Source organism: Epinephelus moara, chromosome 24 (assembly GCF_006386435.1).
Source record: "Epinephelus moara isolate mb chromosome 24, YSFRI_EMoa_1.0, whole genome shotgun sequence".
Classification (NCBI taxonomy): Eukaryota; Metazoa; Chordata; class Actinopteri; order Perciformes; family Serranidae; genus Epinephelus; species Epinephelus moara.
In genome coordinates, this window is record NC_065529.1 from 13,772,862 (window position 1) to 13,794,846 (window position 21,985).

At 40.8% G+C, this 21,985-nt stretch overlaps 1 protein-coding gene across 3 annotated transcripts in view; it reads right to left on the minus strand.

Moving 5' to 3' along the window:
- Nucleotides 1-400: 400 nt before the first annotated feature.
- The window catches only part of klhdc8a (kelch domain containing 8A), a 47,613-nt gene continuing 26,028 nt past the window's right edge, over nucleotides 401-21,985 (minus strand). For all 3 annotated transcript variants that reach the window (XM_050038290.1, XM_050038293.1, XM_050038291.1), the window contains 7 exons: nucleotides 19,668-20,105; nucleotides 18,843-19,053; nucleotides 16,194-16,358; nucleotides 15,829-16,047; nucleotides 5,606-5,707; nucleotides 5,096-5,244; nucleotides 401-1,633 (listed from right to left, as the gene is read on the minus strand). In XM_050038290.1, coding sequence (XP_049894247.1) covers nucleotides 1,580-1,633; nucleotides 5,096-5,244; nucleotides 5,606-5,707; nucleotides 15,829-16,047; nucleotides 16,194-16,358; nucleotides 18,843-19,053; nucleotides 19,668-19,832 — 1,065 coding nt within the window. In that variant the 5' untranslated portion in view covers nucleotides 19,833-20,105 and the 3' untranslated portion in view covers nucleotides 401-1,579. The remainder of the gene's footprint in view (nucleotides 1,634-5,095; nucleotides 5,245-5,605; nucleotides 5,708-15,828; nucleotides 16,048-16,193; nucleotides 16,359-18,842; nucleotides 19,054-19,667; nucleotides 20,106-21,985) is intronic.

Genomic DNA, 21,985 nt, shown 5'->3' on the forward strand with positions numbered 1-21,985 from the left:
TCTCCATTTTTCCCCATCTCAGTATTGTAATGTACATAATGTACATTCTAAGTTCATGACTTTTTAGACGTAGCTTAAAGTGTCATTTCTATTGAAAAACAATAAAGAAAATGACAACATACCTGTGTATGTACTATGATAATATTTATACTGTTTCAGTCTGGAGAACCAAAGACAGTGGCTGTGTCTGAAATCACTCACTACTCACTGTATAGTTTTCTACATAGAACTCCCTAAATAGTGAGTAGGGGGGAGTGAATGAGTGAATGATTTGGGACACAGACAGTGTCAGGAGTCTGTGAAGGCCTCTTGTGCTGTGTGGATCCATGTGTGTAATCGCTGCCATCTAGTGGAGAAACAAGTGCAGTACAAACTACAGATTTCATTTATTCCACTGAAAGTGACTACTCATATCCTCAATATTACACAACATGATTGGGTGTAAGGCGGATCAGAAATTGATGGATGAGGATGAAATAAAATCACAATGAACACAATGAAATATTACACAGCTTAGTCACCTGTTACACAACAGCCTGAGCCAAAGGGACACAAGTTTGGCTTTGACTACAATGACAACACACATAATACCTCTGAAGTCACAAAAACAAATCTGTAACATCACAGCCTGTGTGAGGTGTTAACTGATGATTATTACAGCACAGCACATGTTGCACTAATGAAACACTGAGTAAAGAAAACTTGTATTGCTGCAGGAATAAAATGTGTTCAATCGATCTAATCCATTTCCCTGCCTAAATCAGCTGTCTGGTATTAAAACAAACAACAAACTGTCATTTAACACAGTCTCTTTTCATATATGCAATGTATTAAATCATATTTTCATATCCACAAATGTGCACTGTTACAGGGTGATAGTACAGCATTCTCAGTGTAATTATTACAGTACATTACACCAGAAATTATTAATGATAAAATCAACTCTCACTCACTGTTAATTGCTTTAGTGCAAATGTTGTTACAGTACAGTTTAACCAAACATTACCCACTTTCTGGTGAGGCTTTTTTTGCTATGTAATATTAAATAATATACAAATATTGCAGTTATGTCACCAAACTGAATTAATAACTTATAAGGAAATCACACTATCTACATATGCTCACTTGCTAGCAAGCTCACATTAATAAACGCATGAACAGAGACACAAAACCAAACATGAAATGCATATTTGCAATAAAATAGGTCTTCTGTCTACATTACAAGACATATACGCTACAAAATAGTTTCTTCTCCATGTATGCACTGCAACGTACAACACAGAAGTGTCACATACTAAAAGTATCAAGAAACATAAGTCGGTATAAAGAAAGAGCCAGCTCCTCCATTGTGCATGTTTGTGCATACATGTGTGGCTCAGTGTCAGCACGGCCCAGCAGGGGGCAGTGTTGTCTGTTACATTACATCACAAAGTCGGGGGACTGTCGCTCACACTCCGTCTCTCTGAGATTCTTAAATGCTTCCTATATATTGCACTACAGTCTGATCAGGAGGGTCGTACAGAGAAGAGGAAGTGGAATCGTTGATCTGCTGCATTCATCTGGTGTCAGTTACGACAGGCTACAGATACTCTTCTTCTTTTACATACAGGATCTCATGGGCCGAGCTGGGAACCTGAAAGAAATAGAGATTTAAAGAAAAGACTGGTGGCTGAGGGTTGGACATATTTCCATGCTGACATTTTATTTAACATTAATATCTTAAATAAATGAAAAATATTGTGTCTGTCTGGCTGGGAGGTGTTTACAAAAACTGCATTTCAGGACACCAATGCTTCACATAATTAAAGCTACGGATGATAACTTTCATGAAAATAACTTTTTGTCAAATCTGCTGAAACTGTCACTACATCCACACAGTAGAACATGAGACAGATAGTGAGTGAGAAAAAAACATGTTCTTCCTCGTCATAGTGCTTCTAATGACACCTGCTAGAACCTACTGCAGCTTAAGGAACATGACCAATAAGAGCCAAGGAGTCTCTGACGCGGCTGTCAATCATTGCATATAAACTTCGGTCAAACTTTAAAACTAGGCTGCACTGATCAAATATGAATGAGAGCCATATTTTAGTGTACTGTTTCAGTTTTCAAATGAGGTTTGCTCCAGCTAGTGAGCTGTGTTTTCAACATGGCGGCCAGGTCACGAACTTTCTCATTTTACAGCTAAACAGTACACTAAACACTTCTGGAAACACTTGAGGTGAGAAATAAGGAATGCTGTAACACAGTTTTGATTCATATTGATCAGCGCTGCCTAGTTTGACAGTTTGACCGCAGTTTACCAGCAGTCATGACTGACATGATTGACAGCTGCTTCAGAGAACCCTTGACTCTGATTGGTTGATTTTTTGTTTATCTGCAGCGGATTCTTGCAAATGCCATTTCAAACACTACAAGGAATATGAAGAAACTCTTTTTAACAGATTATCTGTCACATGGACTTCTGTGTGGATATAGTTATAGTTTCAACAAATATGACAAAAAAAGTACTTTTCAACATTAGTGTGTCAGGAGTAAAAAAAACCCAGTACTTGACAATATGCAAACACTCAAACAAAACTCAGTGGAGACCTGGAAGATTTAACTGAAAAAACAAAACAAAATCACTGAGACATATTCTCAGTTTCTTTCCTTTGAAGGAATACATGACACACACATATAATGTGACTGGATAAATGAAACTTGGATTATACTGTAGAAGCTCTGTGAGAGTTTGTAAAATGATGTTTTGGTACAGTTTGGCAGTTGTTAAACACAGTTGCCTATGACTTCAGTTTATCAAGAATTTTCTGCATTTTTTGGATTCTTCGTCTGTGTTGAGGCAGGAAAGAAAAACAGTTTTCTTCACAAATTCTGTGCAACACAGAATAATTGATATAAAAATAGTCACTTGGGGGTCAGAGTATTCCTTTACTTAGTGGCCATGATATAAGAATTGAAAGCACTCCGAGGTCTCCTGGTTAAGAAATATTGTACTGGCCATTATTAGATATGAAGCACCTTATAGCATATACTCACATTTATCAGGCTGCAGATTGTCCACCAGGTGAAGCTGTTCAGTCATTCTCTGATCATTTTCTTTTTAATTTTGTTGCCACCTACTGGTGAGCAAAGTGCCATAACCGCTGTTGCAAGTTGAAAGCTGCAGGATTGTTGTGGCTACTGTTTTCTTTGTGTGTATGTTTCAAGATTTAACATTCAGAATATTTAGCCCTGAAAATGCTCTTGGTATTTTCTCAGTCTGTTTCTCACTATGTGCGACAGGGTCCAACATAAACAGAAACAATTTTCTGCCAAAGTGAGATTTCTCTGTTTTTTTGTCTGTGCTCTTCTCACTGTTTTGACTGATGAGAATATGAACATCTGCAGTTTCTTGGCGACTGAGCAAACTCAATCTTCTAATGAGTTTTTAAACAATATGCAACTGATGTCAGGAACAGCCAAGTTTATAGTTCAGATGTTTAAAAGACAGAAGTTAGTCTAAACTATCGTACTCATTTTCTTTAAATTGTTTCATCAAATCTTTTGCTTGTTGAAATGGAATTTCTCCTCACTGCTACTGTTGCTTTTCGTGCCGATAGGTGGTGCAGGTTGAACTTAAACAGCAGGTCCAGAACTGCAGGTCTGACACTGTAGGACTGCTGACACTGCGGCTTTGTCACTGAATAGTAGTGTTTGGGCCTGGTTTCAAGTGCTTTGCACTAATGACACTGTGTCCTTTTTTTCTTCTGTTGAGACACTGTCGCATACAGTATCACTTACCTGATGTTGTTCATCATAGGCAGCTTTATTTGCATCAGCTGCACTAGTCTTTAAAGCTACAGTTGGTAAGTTCGGTAAAAATATCTTTTTGTCGCATTTGCTGAAAGTGTACACGAGACGGATAATTATATTCCTCTGCCTCCTCATAGTGCTCTTAACTGCATCTCAAGAATCCACTGTCTGACCGAAGACAACCAATCAGAGTCAAGGAGTCTCTAACACAGCCATCAATCATGTCTATCACTGCTCGTGTACTACCGTCAAACTGTCAAACTAGCTGTAAAATGAGGAAGTTTGTGATCCATCCGCCACGTTGAAAACAGTCAAGCCCAAACTCTGCACCACCCACAGGCCGGAGCAAACTTTCTCATTTTACAGCTAAACAGTACACTGAAATATGTTTCTAAAAACATCTGAGCTGAAAAACACGCAATGCAGTTACAGAATCTTGATTCATATTTGACATCACGGGCAGTGATCGACATGACTGACAAGACTGACAGCTATGTTAGAGACTCCTTGGCTCTGATTGGTTGCAAATGTCATTAGAAACAACACAAAGAGGAGGGGGAGCCTGATTTTTTTTCACAGATTAACTGTTTCATGAATCACTGTCGGTATATTTTGACAGTTTCGGCAAATACCACAAAAAGTTATTTTTATAAAACTTACCAACTGTAGCTTTAAAGACTGGTGCAGCTGATACAAATAAAGCTGTGTGGCTTATGGTGTAAATTAAGTAATTATCACTGTTGCAATGGTGTCTCAACAGGAGAAAACAAGGACACAGTGTCATTAATGCAAAGCACTTGAAACCAGGCCCAAACACTATTATTCAGTGACAGAGCCGCAGTGTCAGCAGTGTCCAGACCTGCAGTTCTGGACCTGCTGTTTCAGTCCAACCTGCACCACCTGTCGGCAAGAAAAGCAACAGTAGCAGAGAGTAGAAACTCTGATTTGTGGTGTCAGCACGCACAAGATCTGATGAAACAATTAAAAGAAAGTGAGTAGAGAAGCTAAGAGTAGTTTAGTTCTGTCTTTTAAACATCTGAACAATAAACTTGGCTGTTACTGACCTCAACTGTATATTGTTAAAATACTCAACAGGTGAGTTCATACATGGTGACATGGTGTCTGCCATACCTCCTAATCACCCCCTCCAGTTCTCTCTACCTTTGCCACATCAGAATTATATAGCCAATAGCTGGTATCCTTTCCAGGAGACTTTAAGTGGGCTGAGGTTTGATGCATAGGCAGCCCTGACTGTAATTATACACTGTTACATTTACGGTTGAATTTAGCACAAGTGTACCTGGTTAACTCCTCCCACCACTAGGAGGCGGTCTCTGATGACAATGGAGGAGGTGGAGCATCGGGGAAAGGTCATTGGAGCCAACCTCTCCCACTTCTTCTTCTGAGGATGAAAGGCCTCCACTGTGTCCAGTGCAGACGGCTCATGACCTTGAGAATGTATTCACATTAAGAGGTATCAGACATCAAAGGTAGTCAGGATTCCCTATTGTTTTACTGCTGTATACTGGCATACAGGGAAGTTCTTAGGAGACGTTCATATTTCACAAGAAATCTTAACAACATAAATGCACCAGGATATAAATAACTGATTTTGTCAGAATTTTATTAAAACAATAAATGCAACAGGTTACTTTAATTTTATAAGCATGAGCCTGACAAAAGCCTGACTTGCTGACAAACACATTGAGTCATATTAAGACTTATAAGTAGGTTATTTTATCCCATAGGATTGTTCGGCCATGAGTTATGTAACATGGATGCAGTAAAATTCACAATGTATCCCTCTCACCAAGTCCTCCTGCGACTATCATCCGTCCACGCAGGAAAGCAGCAGCAAAGTCAGCTCTCTTCGTTTTCATCGCCACCGTCTCCTCCGACTTCAACCAGGCGCCTACGGAAGAAGACACGACAGCTGAAATGAGCAGATGTGTGTGTGTGCACAAGCTTATGAAGTAGCTGAGGGGGGAGGTCAGTGGCACTGTAGTCCTCCTTTGGCTGGACAGGATGCTGCTGAGCTTGTTTTAAGTGTGTGACCTGCACAAACAGGTCACACACAAGCCAGCTGCAGCCAGGACATGTGCAGGACGCACACAGGCATGCCACAAGGACACACAGAGGTTATAACAAACACAAACTACAAACAGAAAGAGAGGGGACAGGAAGGCTGGCGGTGGGGTCAGAATATTACAAGGAAGACAAAGTGTTGATAGTGCTGGCCCTTTAGACGACTTTAATGAAAAACCTGAAACTATTGTGCTGGTCTGGCGATCTGTCCACGGTGTATCCTGCCTCCTGCCCAGTGTCAGCTGGGATAGGCTCCAGCCCCACAGTGACCCTGAACAGGATAATGAATGAATGAGTGAATAAACAAACCTATAGAGTCTTATGTAGTGTGGACAGAAGTGGGTCACTTCACAGGGGACACCAGGTATGCTGGTTATAGTCAGACTGTGAATACAGTAGTGTGTATGTTGTTGCACTAAATTAAGAACAGGGTAATACAATTTCCTGTAAAATCCTGTGAGGACTCTTTATGTTGACAGCTTTATGTGAACAGTTCCATTAATATATATATTTTACTTTTCCAATGCCTCCTAAGGTTGTGTGAATGTATATTTATTAGTTATTTATTAGGAGTAAATATGTTTTAATGTTTTAATAATCCAAACAATATTCTTTAAAACAGGAATGTGAATCAATTCCACTAGCTTTATTTCCTCTTATCATTTTGGACTCTCCCTGGGAGGGTTTTGCATGTTTGTTGGTGTAAAGTATGGTAATGTATTGGTATCTTTTATGTTTTGAAGCTTAGGTTTTATTATTTTCGTGCATATATCTGTTGTATCATTAGAAGAGCAGTCTGTTTAAGCATGTGTGTGGCTGCTGGTGGAGATCATGCTGTTGCCTGGTGGTGAAAGTCCTAGGAAGTGTGGTCCTTGTTCACTATATGACATAACGCAGAGTTAGACTCACTATGTGATCATGTGGTAATCTCATGCGATTATACAGATGGCTGTTAATGTGCTGATAGTTGATAATGCTTGCTTTAATTCAAACATTGTAGGACAATGTCATTTTTAGTTTTGTCCACAGATGAAAACAATTTCTCAGTTGTAGGAACTATTTTCTTTCTACTGAACTACTCCCGCCAGCTGTATCACCACGCAGAAGGAAGTGTGCATCTACTCATGGACAAGAGGCTGATGCTTGTGACAGCAAGAGATGTAAACATTAATGGTGTCCTCCTTTGCTGAGCTGTAGTGGTGCAAGGTGAGCTAACAGTGGGTGCAGTGCCGGCCCGTGGCACAGGCAGCATAGGTGAATGCTAACCCCCAGATTCCACTAGATGCGTGTTGGTTGCGTCTCTGCTCCGCAGAGCTGATACGTTTCAATTCTAGTCAATGTGTGTGTTTCCACCGGCTGCGGCTGTGCTGCGTTTTGGCTCCGTCACAGCTGTGGCACTCCGTAGCCCTCTGCAACAGATACGCAGGACTTCTATTTTTGCCAGACGCCGGAGCACAACGCAGCAATTCAGCACAGAGCAGATCGTGCGGGGCAGGAAGTCATGCACAGAAACACAATAAAACATCCGGTTAATTTTCAAAATAAAATACACAGTGTTCACGGCGGATCATATTTCCCTGCCCTACACCTTAAAAAAACGTCATAATGTGCAGAGGCAGGCCTGAAGTCAACAGGTCAGAGGTTTTCAGACGTCATTTCACCCCATTGACACCATGGATGAAGAGATGTTAATCATGGAGGTGCACCGAGATGTCTTGCTACTACTCCTCTGGTTTTGTGGTTCTGCTTATAGAAACTACATCTTGTTATATCGCGTGATTATGCGTGACTTTGCAAGATCTCTTGGGTCCTCGTAACTCCCGCTGTCCGGCGGAGCTACACCGCTACGCACAGCAAACGCAGCCGGTGGGTGTTGACGGACGGCAGAGCACGCAGCGAATAACCAGCACTGCCATTCTGCAACGGACATGCATCCAGTGGAATTCCGGCGTAAAGGGTGCCATCATCCGTAGGGAGTGGCTCAAATGGGGGAAGAAAAAAACCCAACTTTATCTTTTACTATATTTTACTAGTACTATGACTGCTATTATTTTGAAATATAACATAAGGCCACAACAACATAACTGTATAACAAAGCCTACTACATTATAGAGAGGCCGTTTTTTTCTGGGTTCCTGTTGCCCCCAGGCCCCCCTGGTAGAGTTATCCGTTGTCACGTGAACCCTGAAACATGCTGTATCGTTATCATGTCAAAACGACAAAAGCTGGGGGGAGGCTTGCCTAAGGCACCTAATGTGTCAGGGCCACCACTGAGTACATGCACATTTCCTTCTGCGCAGTGATACGGTTTGTGGGTGTAGTTTGATAAAAAGAAAATAGTTCCTACATGAAACTGTTCACAACAAGGTCTGTGGATTATCTTGAGTAACCGGTTCATGATTTTTTTAAAGACCCACTGCTGTTGAGTTTGTCAAATGTATTTATTTTGGCACTTTAAGCAGAGTGTGATTTAATTCCATTATTTTCAAGAGAAGGCAAACGGCCGATACCTTACTCTGACACCAAAATAATTGATACGACTGATAAATAGAACTACAGGCTAGAAGAAAAATATCTATCTTATATTTTGGGGTTAAGTGTCCCTTTAACATTGCTACTGTCAATGAGGAAGCCCCCTGCTGGGAATTCAGCCAGGTACATACAGGTGCAGTGGTGAGCAGGTGGTTTTTCTTATCTACCACAGCCACTGGCATCTTTCATCTCGAAGTGTTGGAAACGATGTAAGAAAACTCTGTCAAGCCAAAGGTGTCGCAGACATTACAAAAGACCTTATGTGGTTGGAGCAGAGGTGACATTTCCTTCACATTCTAAGCTGAAGAACTCCAGATGATAAAAAGTGTACTTGAGAGTGGTGGAAATAAACAGCCATTCTCTTTCCCCGGCAGACTGCAGAAATTTTCTTTTTACTTTAAGGTTTAGTTGCTGCCAAGTCTTGTTTATCAGACGGAAACCCGGAGTGGAGAGAATCGTGACAGAGGAAGAAAGATAACTTCATTAGGGAGGGAGGGAGGGAGGGAGAGAGAGAGAATTAAAAAGAAAGATAGAGACAGAACAAGAGAGAAAAAGTACAAAAATGTCTTACCCTTTATTGTTGTCTAACTTTCTTTTTTTCAGGATCTATCTTTGTTCTTATATTTCCTCTGCTTAGTTTTTCTATTTTCTTTCCTCTATCCACCCTGTCCTCTTCATTCCCTCTCACTGTCTCCTTGTTCTCTTTTCATTCTCTTCCTCTCTTTCTTTTCACCTTGTTATTTCTCCCTCTCTTTTTCATTTATTCTCAATCTTTTTTCTTAAATAAGAGACAGAGAAAACAAGGTGGAGGAAAACAAATAGAGGTAGAGAGAATTAAAGAGAGATAAGTAGCCAGATGGTGAACCTTCCTGCATGGTGCAGCAGTGTGTAATGAAGAGCTGTGTTTTCCTCTCCAGCCTGGTTACACTGAAGAGAACAGAATAGAGATCACAGCTGGCTGTCCACTCTGCTCTCTTCTCTCCCCAGAGGGAAGTCCTCCTGGTAGATATTTCACACTGGGATGTAACATCAGGCTGGATGTTCATTTTTTTGCTAAATGAATACAGGGTTGTGTATTTAAACATATTTATATCCTTAAAGGAAGTAAGTAAGGTATCGAAAGTCATATATCATTAGTAAATCTCAGTTACCGTATTGGCACGAGTATAGAAACAGTGGAAACGATACCCAACTAGTCAAGTGTCAAGAACAACCCGAAGTAACTCTGTATTATCAGAACTTTATCCGTCAGGTCCAATAAAATAAGGTAAGGTGCGCTTATCATTAAATTACGGGGAGACAACAGGAAGTCACTTGGCTCAGCCAGACAAAATCTCAAACATGCCTGCTCTCAACTCTAGTCCTTCCTTCAAAAAACCCCCCCAAAAAATGCACAAGCCTAAGAAAGTTTTTTGGGGTATTTGTACCCAATGATCAATTTTGCTAGGAATGAATCCGGCAGTATGTCTGAAAATGCTATCAAGCTTTACTTAATGTCGGTTCTGCTTGCGACACTCAGAGCATTTATATAGCAGCAAACCACTCCTTGCTATGTAAAGACATAGAGGAGTAATGACATGTTACCTCTGTGTGTTGTTGTAATCCGAGCTTCTCTGTGTTTTGTTGTGGCTCTCTCATCAGCGCAGCTTTTGCACTGCACTGCTATCATGGTGTTGTTGTGGAAGCATAGGGCCCACTCTCTGGTTCCCCCCGTTAACACCGTTAGCTTTGTTAGCACTGCTGCTGTTGTTAAGCTCTATTTATGGAGTTAGCACCGCCGGCTCAGCCGCCACCATGTTGAGAACCATATGCAGACAACTCATATGCATGGGTGCTGGTGAATTTTTTTTTAGACTGAACCTCTTTTGCTGGTGTCCAGGTTGTGCAGCGAAGCCGACACAAAAGGAGGTCCCGGGACATGCCCCCCTCTGGTGCTAAATGGTGCGATTTGGTGCATTCTGGTCATGATTTTATTCCTGGAAAAGGCACCAATTTCTGCATGGAAAGTATAAAATAAAACATTTCACCTTGATGAAGTAGTCTAGTAGCAGTCTAATCCTTTTTCATAATGTAACAGGAAAATAGGGATGGTTATCGCTATCATTTTATTGATACTACCACTCCTGCTGATACTGCTTATTGGTTTGGATCTTTATCAATACTCTTATCCAGTCTTTTCCGTTACTAAACATTTGCTTTTGTAGCCAAGGGTGACGAGTTGCATCTATACTTATGAAGGTAACAAAACAAAACACGGAGGCTCCACAGGCCGAACCAAGATAGCAAAAACCCCAGACATACGCACTCACCACTTTGAATGTGCACAATTTGAAGCAAATTTGAAGGAACTATGCATAAAATGTTTTTTTGCATTAGTGATAACAATAAATGGACTATGACAGGATACATAATTCAGTGTTGACAGAAATCTGTCTGTAGATGGAGCTCTTATACCAATGCAAATGCTCTGAATTTCACTTAGAGACCCTGTAATCTAACAGTTTTAGGGGCAAAAGATTACACCATGGAAGCAAATTATTATTGGCTGTTTTGTAATTTTGGATATATAGTCTAATTTTTTTAATTAATATTAAAATATTCCCAGTGTACACTATTTCTAACAACATGGGCTGGCCTTCAACAGGGATGACCCCTGAATCCTACTAACTTTGGTGATCCCCTCTAGCACCCTAATCCCCTTCTCCTCCAGCACCACCAGCAGGTCAACATTGTGGTTTTAAGTTGGTCTTTACAATTATTGGATGGATTGCCAGGAAATGTGTTGCACACATTGAATTCGTTCAATATTTTGGTCTAGGAGCACATACTTGCATGCCTGATGACATTCTCAGCTCATCAGCCTCAGCTGCACTTTGTGTTTAGTCTACTTAGCAAATGTTGGCATGATAATGTTAATATTCATACCTGCTATACATTATCATTTGTAGTGTCTGCATGTTAGCATGCTGATGTTAGCATTTAGGTCAAAGCAATGCTGAATATAAATGTAAATATTCAAATTGAGCTCCTTGGTAAGGACATGCTGCACACTGTGTTGCATTTTGGTCAATGTAGGCCATTGCTGATTGAGACATTTGAGTATTTGCCCTTACTGCAATGGATTTTTTCTTTTAATGATTATTAGACGTTGATATGAGATGGTGGACCTACTACATGAAAATCTGCACTTTGGTTCTGAAACCAACTGAAACCTGGATTCTACCTCATACCACAGTAGATACTGGGAACATGCTGTGATGTCATCTCTTTCTAAAATACAACATAAATCTACAAAGTGGACGCAGAACACAAGCTACAACATTAGTAATTCTTTTATAAACAGTGCTTACAGTGTCACTGGCTGGATTTTCCTCTTTAAATTACAGTGTGTGTCAACACATCACACTGCAGACTTATGGTTCAATCCTCTGAGACTGAGTTGCAACTGCAAGCTTTATTCCTATTTGCTTTGGAGGGATTACACAAGTCTTTGCGCCAAGATTTTCTTTGTAGGACTCAGGGAAAACACCAGCATGCATTATTCTAGTCTGGAGGGAGACGGCAGAGGAGAATAAAGAGATGGAGAGACAGAGAAAGACAGCATAGACAGAGAGAGAGAACGACAATAGAATGAGGGAGATGAGGCGATTCTCTGAAGACTGGGCTTTGTAGTCTGTGTGGTAGTAATTTCGTCCACAGCTCTCCTCTGTAATTGTCCATCGTGATTAACACTAGAAAAGGATGGTGATTGCTTCTCAGCCTTTGATGAATTCTGTCTAGTCTGTCACGTGTGAAATCTCAGACACTGCTGACCACACAGACGATCCTTTTGGACACAATCTCACCATTATGATTCAGTAATTACATATTGGCCCACAGTCATGGCCAAAACAAGAGCATATTTGCTCTATTCTCATTTCTGCTTGATTCCATCTGCTTTGAAGTGTTTTGGGTGGTTTTAACCATCTCAAGCAGGACATAAATCAAATATAGACGATGTGGGAATACATTTAGTTACTAGTTGGCTCCAGGGGGACGGCATCATTTGTGGGTTTTGCTACTGTTGCCTGAGCCCTACATGCCTTGGAGAAGCCTCTGATTAAAATGTGTTTTTGTTGGATACAACAAAGGAAGTAGAATTCATAATTCTAGTTACTATAACAGAGAGCGGCTTTAAAGGGTTAGTCCCCTAAATCAGTTAAAAACTATATTCCCCTATTCAACCACATAGTTCCAGGTACCAAGGAGCCCCAGGAATTCACTACTGTTTTTTTTCTTGTCTAGCATGAAGAATACAGCTGCATTTGGTTGTGCAATCCACTGTTGTAAGGTGACAATAAATGAACCTTGAAATAAAGTCAGGAAATAAATCAGGAACAAACAGTGCCCTTTGTGCGTTCGTCTATTAGTTTTCACTGCATCTAAAAAGCCATGAAGTTGAGCTTAAGATGCAATTTTCACACACAGATACTATGACTACAATTTTAGTATCCTATAACTGAATCAAAGAGCAAATTAAAGGGACAGTTCAGATCTTTTGAAGTGGGGTTGTGTGAGGTACTTATCGATAGCCAGTGTATTACATACAGTTGATGTTAGTCGGCACACTCCCTGTTTGGAGAAGCAGGCTGGAGTCTGACACAGAAGCTAAGCTATCTACTGCTGTGGAGGGGTCAGCAACAAAACGTATAAAAGGCCCACCTAAAAAAATCATACTCAGTTTAAGTGTTTACTATATGTAGAATATTTTCACAGCTTTACCTCATCATCAGATGCTGATTTTGGTTGGGGAACTTAAACCGTTTCATCACTTTCTGCAAAGCCAGGCTTCATTGAAATAAACAGTGATTTAACATTGCTGAACACAGGAGCTGCTGGTCTACTGCTGCCTCTATCAGTTCGTTTGTTTGTGTATCTTGTGACCTTGGCATTTAGGTTAGTTTGGATTGGGCTGGCATATTATTGGATAAATACACTCGTGTTCAGACAGCCAAAATAACTTCCTCTGGTGGCTGTGACGGGAGCGTAGATGGGGAACTGAGGCCATTGGAACACGCTATCTATCAATAAGGCAAAGCAGTAAAAAAAACTCTCAACATAGCGTAAACATAAACGTGGCTAAAATATGTTTTTGCTGCTGCCCCCATCCACAGCAGTACATTGCTCAACTTTCATGTCGGCACTCTAAACTGGGGGTGTGTGGCGACCAACATCTACTGTATGTAATACACTGACTATGGACCAACCCCACTTTAGGAGATTCGAACTATCCCTTTGTCTTGCTTTTAGACCTGTCAGGAAGTCAAACTATACATAACTTAAAACAGTTCTTAAAACAGATCCAAAGTCCCTGGAGAAAGTTGCTGTGGTAGAATCGGGCAGTATCCAGCAAAGCTGCAATTTATTTGTCCGAGTTTTGAGATATCCATTTCTGAGATTACTACCTCCCCCACACAATGTAATAGAGGTTAATGGAATTTTGTTTGTGGTGCTCACTGCATTGAAACCATTGTATTGTTGTTGGGACAAACATTTCAGAGACAGATACGGACATATAAAAAACTGGGAAACAGATCCACAACTCTCTGAAAGGATTGATACCACTTGAGGAAACAGATTTTTTTTTCCAAGTAATTTGCACCAACTGACCCTTTGAACAGTTTCGAAATCTGTTGCCATTCTCCGTGTTAATTTTCTTTCACAGCTCCGTTCTTTGCATTTTTGGTCGTACTTGTTGCAGCATGCCCACATTGCCGAAACATCACCTAACAGGCGTGTGTGTCTTAATACCGGCGATATGGAATGGAACAGTAATAGAATATCACTGTGTGACAGCAGATTGCATGACCACGCGCGTGTGTGTGTGGAGAGATATTGCTGCAGATGGATAATAAAGCAATCTGTTTCTGGATCTTGTAATTTAAAGCGCTCCTCATCCCCAGCCCTCCCTCCACAGCTCATCTCCAATCTCATCTCCACCAAAATTAGATTGGAGAAACGGGGTACGGCTGCCTTCCCCGTATGTGTGTGCGTGTGGATATGCATCAGCATATGCACGCCAACGCATGCGTTGGTGTCTGTTGGAAGGCATTTTCTTTCCTTCTTTCTTCCTCTATCTCTCGCACACAAGGCAAACTTTCTCCCCATTATCATACATTAACATTATCACTCCCACGTTCTGCTTTATTTGGCTTCCATTCGACCAATCCCAATGTGCGACCGTATATCCAGCTGTCTAAAATGACTTATCGATTCTTGCTCTCCCATTTCTCTTTCCGGTCCCTCCTCAATTTGTTCACCTGTTACTCTGGGGTGTCTTTGCGGGATAGAGGGATAAGTCATTTCACTGTGTTGTGGGACACAGAGTGTGCACAGAATTAAGAGAGGAACGAGCCTGTTTGAGTGGAAAACCATTTCTCTTCATGCTGTGGATGATTTTAATGGATGCTGGGTGTGACAGTAAAATCGAAATGAAGATGAATGCTGTCAGTGAAGGAGATAATGAGACATTTGCTGATACTAAAAAATGAATGTCTGTGTTAACCAACTCTATCGTAATGACTTTAATTTTTTGATTACAGGTCTTTTATTCATCTAAAATGTTGAAGAAACAGCTTTGGAAATATATATATTATTATCTCTGAGTTTGAGGTGTCTGTGCGTTAAGGTGTGGGATGGAGCTGAAGTCAGGAGGTATTTAACCTATCTTCACATAAAGACTGAAAGCAGGGAGAAACATATTGCTTTGTTAGCTAATATGGCTGTCACTCTTTATTCGTAATTCAACCGTTTGTTACTTATCGCCGCTAAGATAGCAAGATTTGTATGCAAGGATATGCGGCCCCTTGGTATTGTTTCCTGAGAGGGGTTTCAGAATCCCATGATCGAGCTGGAGCCAAGATATAAAATTTCAAGATGCACCACAATCTCAAAATGCATAGTGCGACTGTATGATACCACACGGGAAAACACATGGGAAATTGCTGTTACCACAGGCAGATGGACATTGCTGGCCACACATTAGACAGTCACAGCTTGCTGTATTTCAGACTCACAGGAACTTGACAGTTATGTTTGGTGTACTAAGAAGCTGAGAAAGCATCGGCAGCATGCTGGATGAATTTGACATCTCCTGTGAAGTGTTTGTACAATGTAGCTGTCGCGAATTAACGGAATAACTGCTGATATTGATGGGGGACTTGGAAGAAAATTTTAACAACCCTTTGTCATCTGGCATGTGTTGTGTGCATGTGTATGTGTTCTAATTCATGACTTATGTCTCAAATGGGGAGGAGTGGCAGGGTTTAATCTCTTACTCCATGTGCAAGGCCTTTACATATTAGACCAAATACAGATCTTTTATCAAAAGACTAGCAGCATAAATGGAAACCTGTGAAGGTAAATGTGTTTCTGTACCTTGGTTGGTGTCAAAAATGTTGACGTTCTTGGTGAACTTGGAGCTCTGGTGCCCTCCTCCCTGCCGCAGTCCTCCGAGCAGACACAACCTCCCAGTTGTGTCCCATATCACGCCCCCGTACGAACGTTTACAAGGCATGGCAGGTAGAGTGGTCCAAGATCGCGTCTCTGCATCGTACACCTCAAAGGCTTTCACTGGTCGCTTACACTGGCGACCACCTAAAGGTTTGTATATAAAGAGCACTAATAATTATAATTGTACAAATGCTGATAGAGCGCATATTAGAATATTGAGAAATAATATATGTTGTTAAATACACACACAGTTAAACTATTTTAGTACACCTACACTGGTGTGTTTGTACCTGCCACGTAGAGCTTGTTGCCCAGGAGATGTGTGTTGGCATCGTAGCGTGGGGTCGGCATGGGAGGAAGTAGCGCCCACACGTCCTTTCGAAGGTCATACTGCTGCAGGATGCTACGAGGGAGTAGATCAGCACCCATTCCCCCCACAGCCAGGGCTCGGCCATCTACACACACACACACACGCAGAGCCAGAGTTTCCGTCTGAGTGCTTTTATGTACTAATAATTTATCGGATGAACAGGCCACAATTTTCACCAAATGCATGGATTTTATGGATTTAAGTTTACTGTGTGAAATATCTGTACATCATGACCTGCCTTAAAATGCTACTAAAATGAGTCAACAATGCTCAACAATGATCAGCTTGTGAAAGACCAATCCCAGCAGATGGAAACACCTCATTGGCACTTTATTTTATGAAGTGCTAAAAATCTACAAAACCAGAGAGCTGGCTGAGAAGTTCGTGACGAGGCAGGAGACTGTGGCAGACATGGAAAGGACAGGGAGTACAGCAGCAGAATAATAAAATGCATGAGTCCACGTCTGGCACTTTGGCATGATACCTCTAGCATAAGAATGGAAGTGGGTGTGAGAGTGTTGACATGAGGGAAAACACAGTACATGAGAATAAAGAGAAAGGGAGCTGCAGGGGAAAAGTCTGCATTTCTTATTTCTTTATTGATTTTGTAAGTTTTTTGTGATAAATTATACATATTTACAACAATTTCTAACCTCTACGCATCTACATTTCATAAATAACAAAGGGAAAAAAGTTTCCCACATACTTTATATTCATTTTGGGGAGTAGAAAAGCTCATTACCTGAAGTTCATTATCTAATATCTGGAAAATAACGATTTTAAAAATGTCAATAAGAACTGCGTTATTTAGTCAAATCGGTGACTGACTATCCCTTCAGATATACCATATTTGTTTTAATTTGGCCCCATTGATCATTTTGTCAGGCTATTTGTCTCCTTTTGAGCTGCTGGGGATGAGTTTGGGGATGAAACTGTGAGCAAAGGCCTGAGGATTGAAGATTGTTCAGGGCGATGAAGAGAGCTGTGCGTACACGGCCAATAAGTCTGTGTGTTTACAGCATCTATCTGTGTTCCAGCAGACACTGACAGATGCACCGCTGGACTGAACACAAACCCAACCAAGGCTGAAGAGATGCTCTCTGAAAAAACTGTTTATTTATATAGACTGCTGGACTGATCCTAAAATGTGAGAATAAATGTGAGTGTCAGACCCCGAAAATTGCTCAATCGACATCAGATAGCAAAACTTACCTTGAACTTTTTGGTTACAATTAAAGTGTATTCAGGTGTTGTTTGAAGTGCTGTTCATACAGTGTGGAGTGTAGTTACTCCGATCACCTTCTCTACACTCACACACAGGTGATGGCACATAAAATTTACTAGTTACATAACTAATAGTTTAGAGAATAGAGAACTCAAGTGATTTAGTATTGCACTTCCATGAAGTTGGGTGACTCACAAGAGACAGATTTAGGAAACAGTGGTCAAACCAAAGCAGCAGAGCAAAAAATAACCTCAATGGGTTATTTTTTTAAATGTTGGAAAGCTCCTCCAGAACCACAGAACATACTTGGGTCATATGTGTGAGTGTGTCCACCTGTCTGTTTGCAGCTAAACTCGCAAACTACTGGACCAATCAGCCTAGTACTTAGTAAAATAAACTTTACTTACTTACTTTGTGTATACATTTATAGCTGTGTGTTGAAGGACGTCTTGCAGTTGCTGTGATTCACAATTGTTGAAAAACCTGTTTGACTGTTTTATATTGACTGGAAAGTCTTTGCTATCTACATTTACCTACCTTCATTATGGTTCGAAAACTGACATCTTCTTTTGAATGAATTTGGTTAATTATACACCTAATTTGTTAAGATCCACTACAGTTAGGTACGGTACAACATGAATCTGTCAACAGTTTTCATTATCTTCCCTGCCATCTTGACTGTAAGGGAGCCGGGAACCTTATAGAAATAAGTTAAAACCCCTAGAGATATTCTGGTAATATTATACTGGGCTTAAAATGACAACTAATGTGAGCTAATGCTGGATTTTTATGTCCAGTACTCGCTTCCACAGAATGCTTTTATTTCTTATTGCAGTCCTGCTGCATAATGTAGTACATCTGCTGCTGCATCCATGAAATATATTTAGCATAATCAGTAACATATTTTATGTTTAGGCTTGATTTTTTTCATGCATTAGGAGTGGTTAGAAAAGAGACTTGATGAAATGAGACACTCTCTTGGCAGTGGACACATTTCCTCATTTTAAGTACCTCTGTGATCTTTGTTTGGAGCTGGAGATAAATAAAAGTTTTTATGAAAAGGGATTATTTGCAGTCATTTCAAAGTTCAGCAGTTACAGTTTATAGTTCTTGTGTTTAAGAGAAGTTCTGTTAAACCTGTTCCAGATTCAACCCACACAGCTAATCAACTGTATTTGGTTTTATAAATGGCAGCTTTGCACACACCACCATACCACACTGCAGTGACTAGAGGCCTACATGTTGAAGTATCAGAGTGTGATAAGGAGACAACTTTTGGCTTTGAAGTAGTAACACTGTCTTTCAAAATGTTACTACTTATTATGATATACTGGTGTTCCGTACCTTTCACAGTGATGGATACACCCATCAAGGCCTCCCGCAGAGCGCTCCTCTTCCTCCACCTCCCTTCCTCTGTGTTGTATATCTCCACCACCTTCAAAGGGCTCTGGTCCTCTCCCACTCCTCCGACCACCAGGATCTGTTTGCCCAGCACTGCCACGGCTGCCCCAGCACGCGGGGTGGGCATGGCAGGCAAGCTCATCCACCTGTCTCCCTGCAGACAGGGACAATCAGCTGCATTCAGGCAAAGCAGTCACAGACAAACCCACAAACTATGGAGGACAGAGCAGCTGTCAAAACATCTGGTTATGTTTTATAATGCAACTAAGTTACATCTTTGTTTAAAAAAACAGCAACTAGTTTTTACTTTTCTTATCTACTGCACCTGCTCAGTGCTTGGATTTGTTTTATATATAGGGCTACTTATTTTCCCATTTAAATCAATTTATTTGTGACAGGAGGCTTAAATGTATTTCATGTTTAAGTAAAACATGATACATTTGCACAGTGGAAACTGAAATGCAGGTACTGTACAGGAAAACTTTATTAATTATATATTCTAGCTTCATTTAGTGTATTCCGCACACTGGGGAAATGTAACATTTCATTTGTTACATTTGAGCAAATGTGTGAATGTGTATATTTACATCTTTTTTCAATTTCATAATAGTGTTTAAAAAAAAATAAAAAAATCTATATATAGATATATATATATATATATAGTTCTGACATCACGAGTAGTACAACTTAATCGGTCATGCACTGTCTATTCCTAGTTAGGAAAAAAAATGAAACAGACACAGTATCCATATTGCATGAGTTTGCTACCTCAGGGGAGTAGAGCTCCAGGGCAGGGCAGGGCCTCCCTGCAGCGTCGCAGCCCCCTAACATGTACATTTGCCCCCCCACCTCAGTCAGAGTGTGGTAGACGCGGCCGCTGGGCAGTCGTGCCAGGCTCTGCCAGTGAAACTCGTGGGCTGAAGGTACCGCCATGGCCTCAGCACCCCAGGGGAGACTCACCGAGGCAGGGAGGGATGACGAAGGAGGAGGCCCAGAGTCAGGGAAGTTTTGGTGGTGGACTGATTAGGGAGAGCTGAGAAGATGGAGGTGTGGGAGAGCTGGGAGACTGGAGTCAGGGCCCTTGGGTGAGGGGGAGGTTCTTTATTGAAAAGGTGAAGCGGAGGTGAGCGGTAGGAGTGTGGGATCAGTAAAAGGCCAGGCTGAACTCTGCTCTCCTGGGGATGGTCCACCGCCTCCTGCAGGGCCCTAGAGAAGATTTAGATTTAGAGTGTGAAAAAGTGAACACAATTTTAAGAGCGTCAGTGAAAAGAAGCGTACGCAAGAGTGGGCATTTACAGCAGCCTGTAAGATGTTAACACTCAGAGGCATCTACAGTAAAGAAGATAAGATGTTTTAAAGTGTTTGTCATAGGAAGGATCTCATCAGCAGCGGTGCAAATTAACTAAGAACATTTACTCAAATACTCTTTTAAGGTACTTGTGCTTAACTTGAGTATGTCTGTTTTATGCTACTTTAAACTATTGTCTAACTAAATTTTACAGGGAAATGTTATACTTTTAAAGCAGTGATTATCTGGCAGCAATGGTGTAGTGATTAATCAGTAGACAGACAAAAGAAAATTAATTGAAAACTACTTCATCAAGTATTTTTTAAAGTAAAACTGCCAAACATAATGTGGATTAGCTTCTCCAATGCGAGCATTTCCTCCTTCGCTTTGTTTTATAGCACAACAGATCAATGATGAGATTTCACCTTGGAGTCTGGGGAAAATGTGACTGTGCATTCCTCATTATTTTATGACATTTTATAGACCGAAGGATTAATCAATTAATTGAGAAAATAATTAGCAGATTACTGGATAATGAAAATACTACAGCTACAGTTGCTTTGATAATTAAAATTGCACATGAAAAACATATGATGACCATATAAAACCAGCAAATAATTTATTTACTCTATAAATATATATACATACATATATATATATATATATATTCATTCAGCTTGACTGTTGCAACTCAAACCCAACATAAACCAAAGCACCAGGGGTCACAGTGGGTGGGTGGCCAGCGGCAGCAATAGAGCTAACCTGTGTAACAGCAGCAACATAAAGTCCTAAATCAAACATTTTGATGGCTTGACAGATATGAAGCTTATAGTGCACCACTTTGTCTTGCTTTTAATCCAAAGAGCAAGAGCATCAATGTAAACATAGAAACTCACTACAACTAAACTCCCATGATGAGTGGCCTCTCCCCTCCTCTTGCCTGGCCCATATCTACTGCACTGCCCGAGGAGAAAGGGAGAGACCCCGCTCTGATGGCAGAAGAGCTGTGGACCTTGATTACTCTGAAGCATGCATGGTAATGAACTGCAGTATTATATATTCCTCTTTTTTCCCCTAATGGTCTGAATAAGTTCCTAAATAAGGGTCTGAAAAGTCATTAAGCCACGTGAGAAAGTCACTAAGTTGGCAACACTGCGTCCAGGTTCAGACCCCCAGTGGTCCTGGGGTTAATCTGGATGAAGTCAAGTTGCTTTAGGGCGCGAACTGAGGGTCTGTGCGCTGAGCTACCCCAAGGTTGAATTCACCACATAAGGTTAGCTAAAGGAGCAGTAAGAGTAGTCGATCCATCTAAAGCTAACACTAAGTCAGCCAGTAAACGTTATGTAAGCTTAAGTCAGTTGTGACTATTGTATTAGACTTACATGAAATGACGTGAATGAATGTGACTAAACGTTATGTGATTAAAACTTTAATTCATTAACTTAACGTAATTTCTGCTTAAGTCACGTCATAGATTTTTATGGTGGTTCTTTAACAACGTAGACAACATTCTCGGAACCCATCGGCTGTATTCGGCGTCTGACTTCCGGCAGACGGCGATACAGCCTCTGGGGGCAGACCCCCGATTTTTTGGCATTCTGGTTTGATTCTGGCTGAGGAGGCGAATTTCCGTTTCCGACTTCTGTTTATATATAATGACTGCTGCTGACGTGCTGACGTATTGCAGTAAGCAAGTTGTGTCATTTCCGGTGTTTCTGTGACAGCGTCTCTGTACTGTTCTGGTGAATTCTACTAGCCTGCTTTCTGCTTTCTCACTTCAGTTGCTTTAACGTCTACT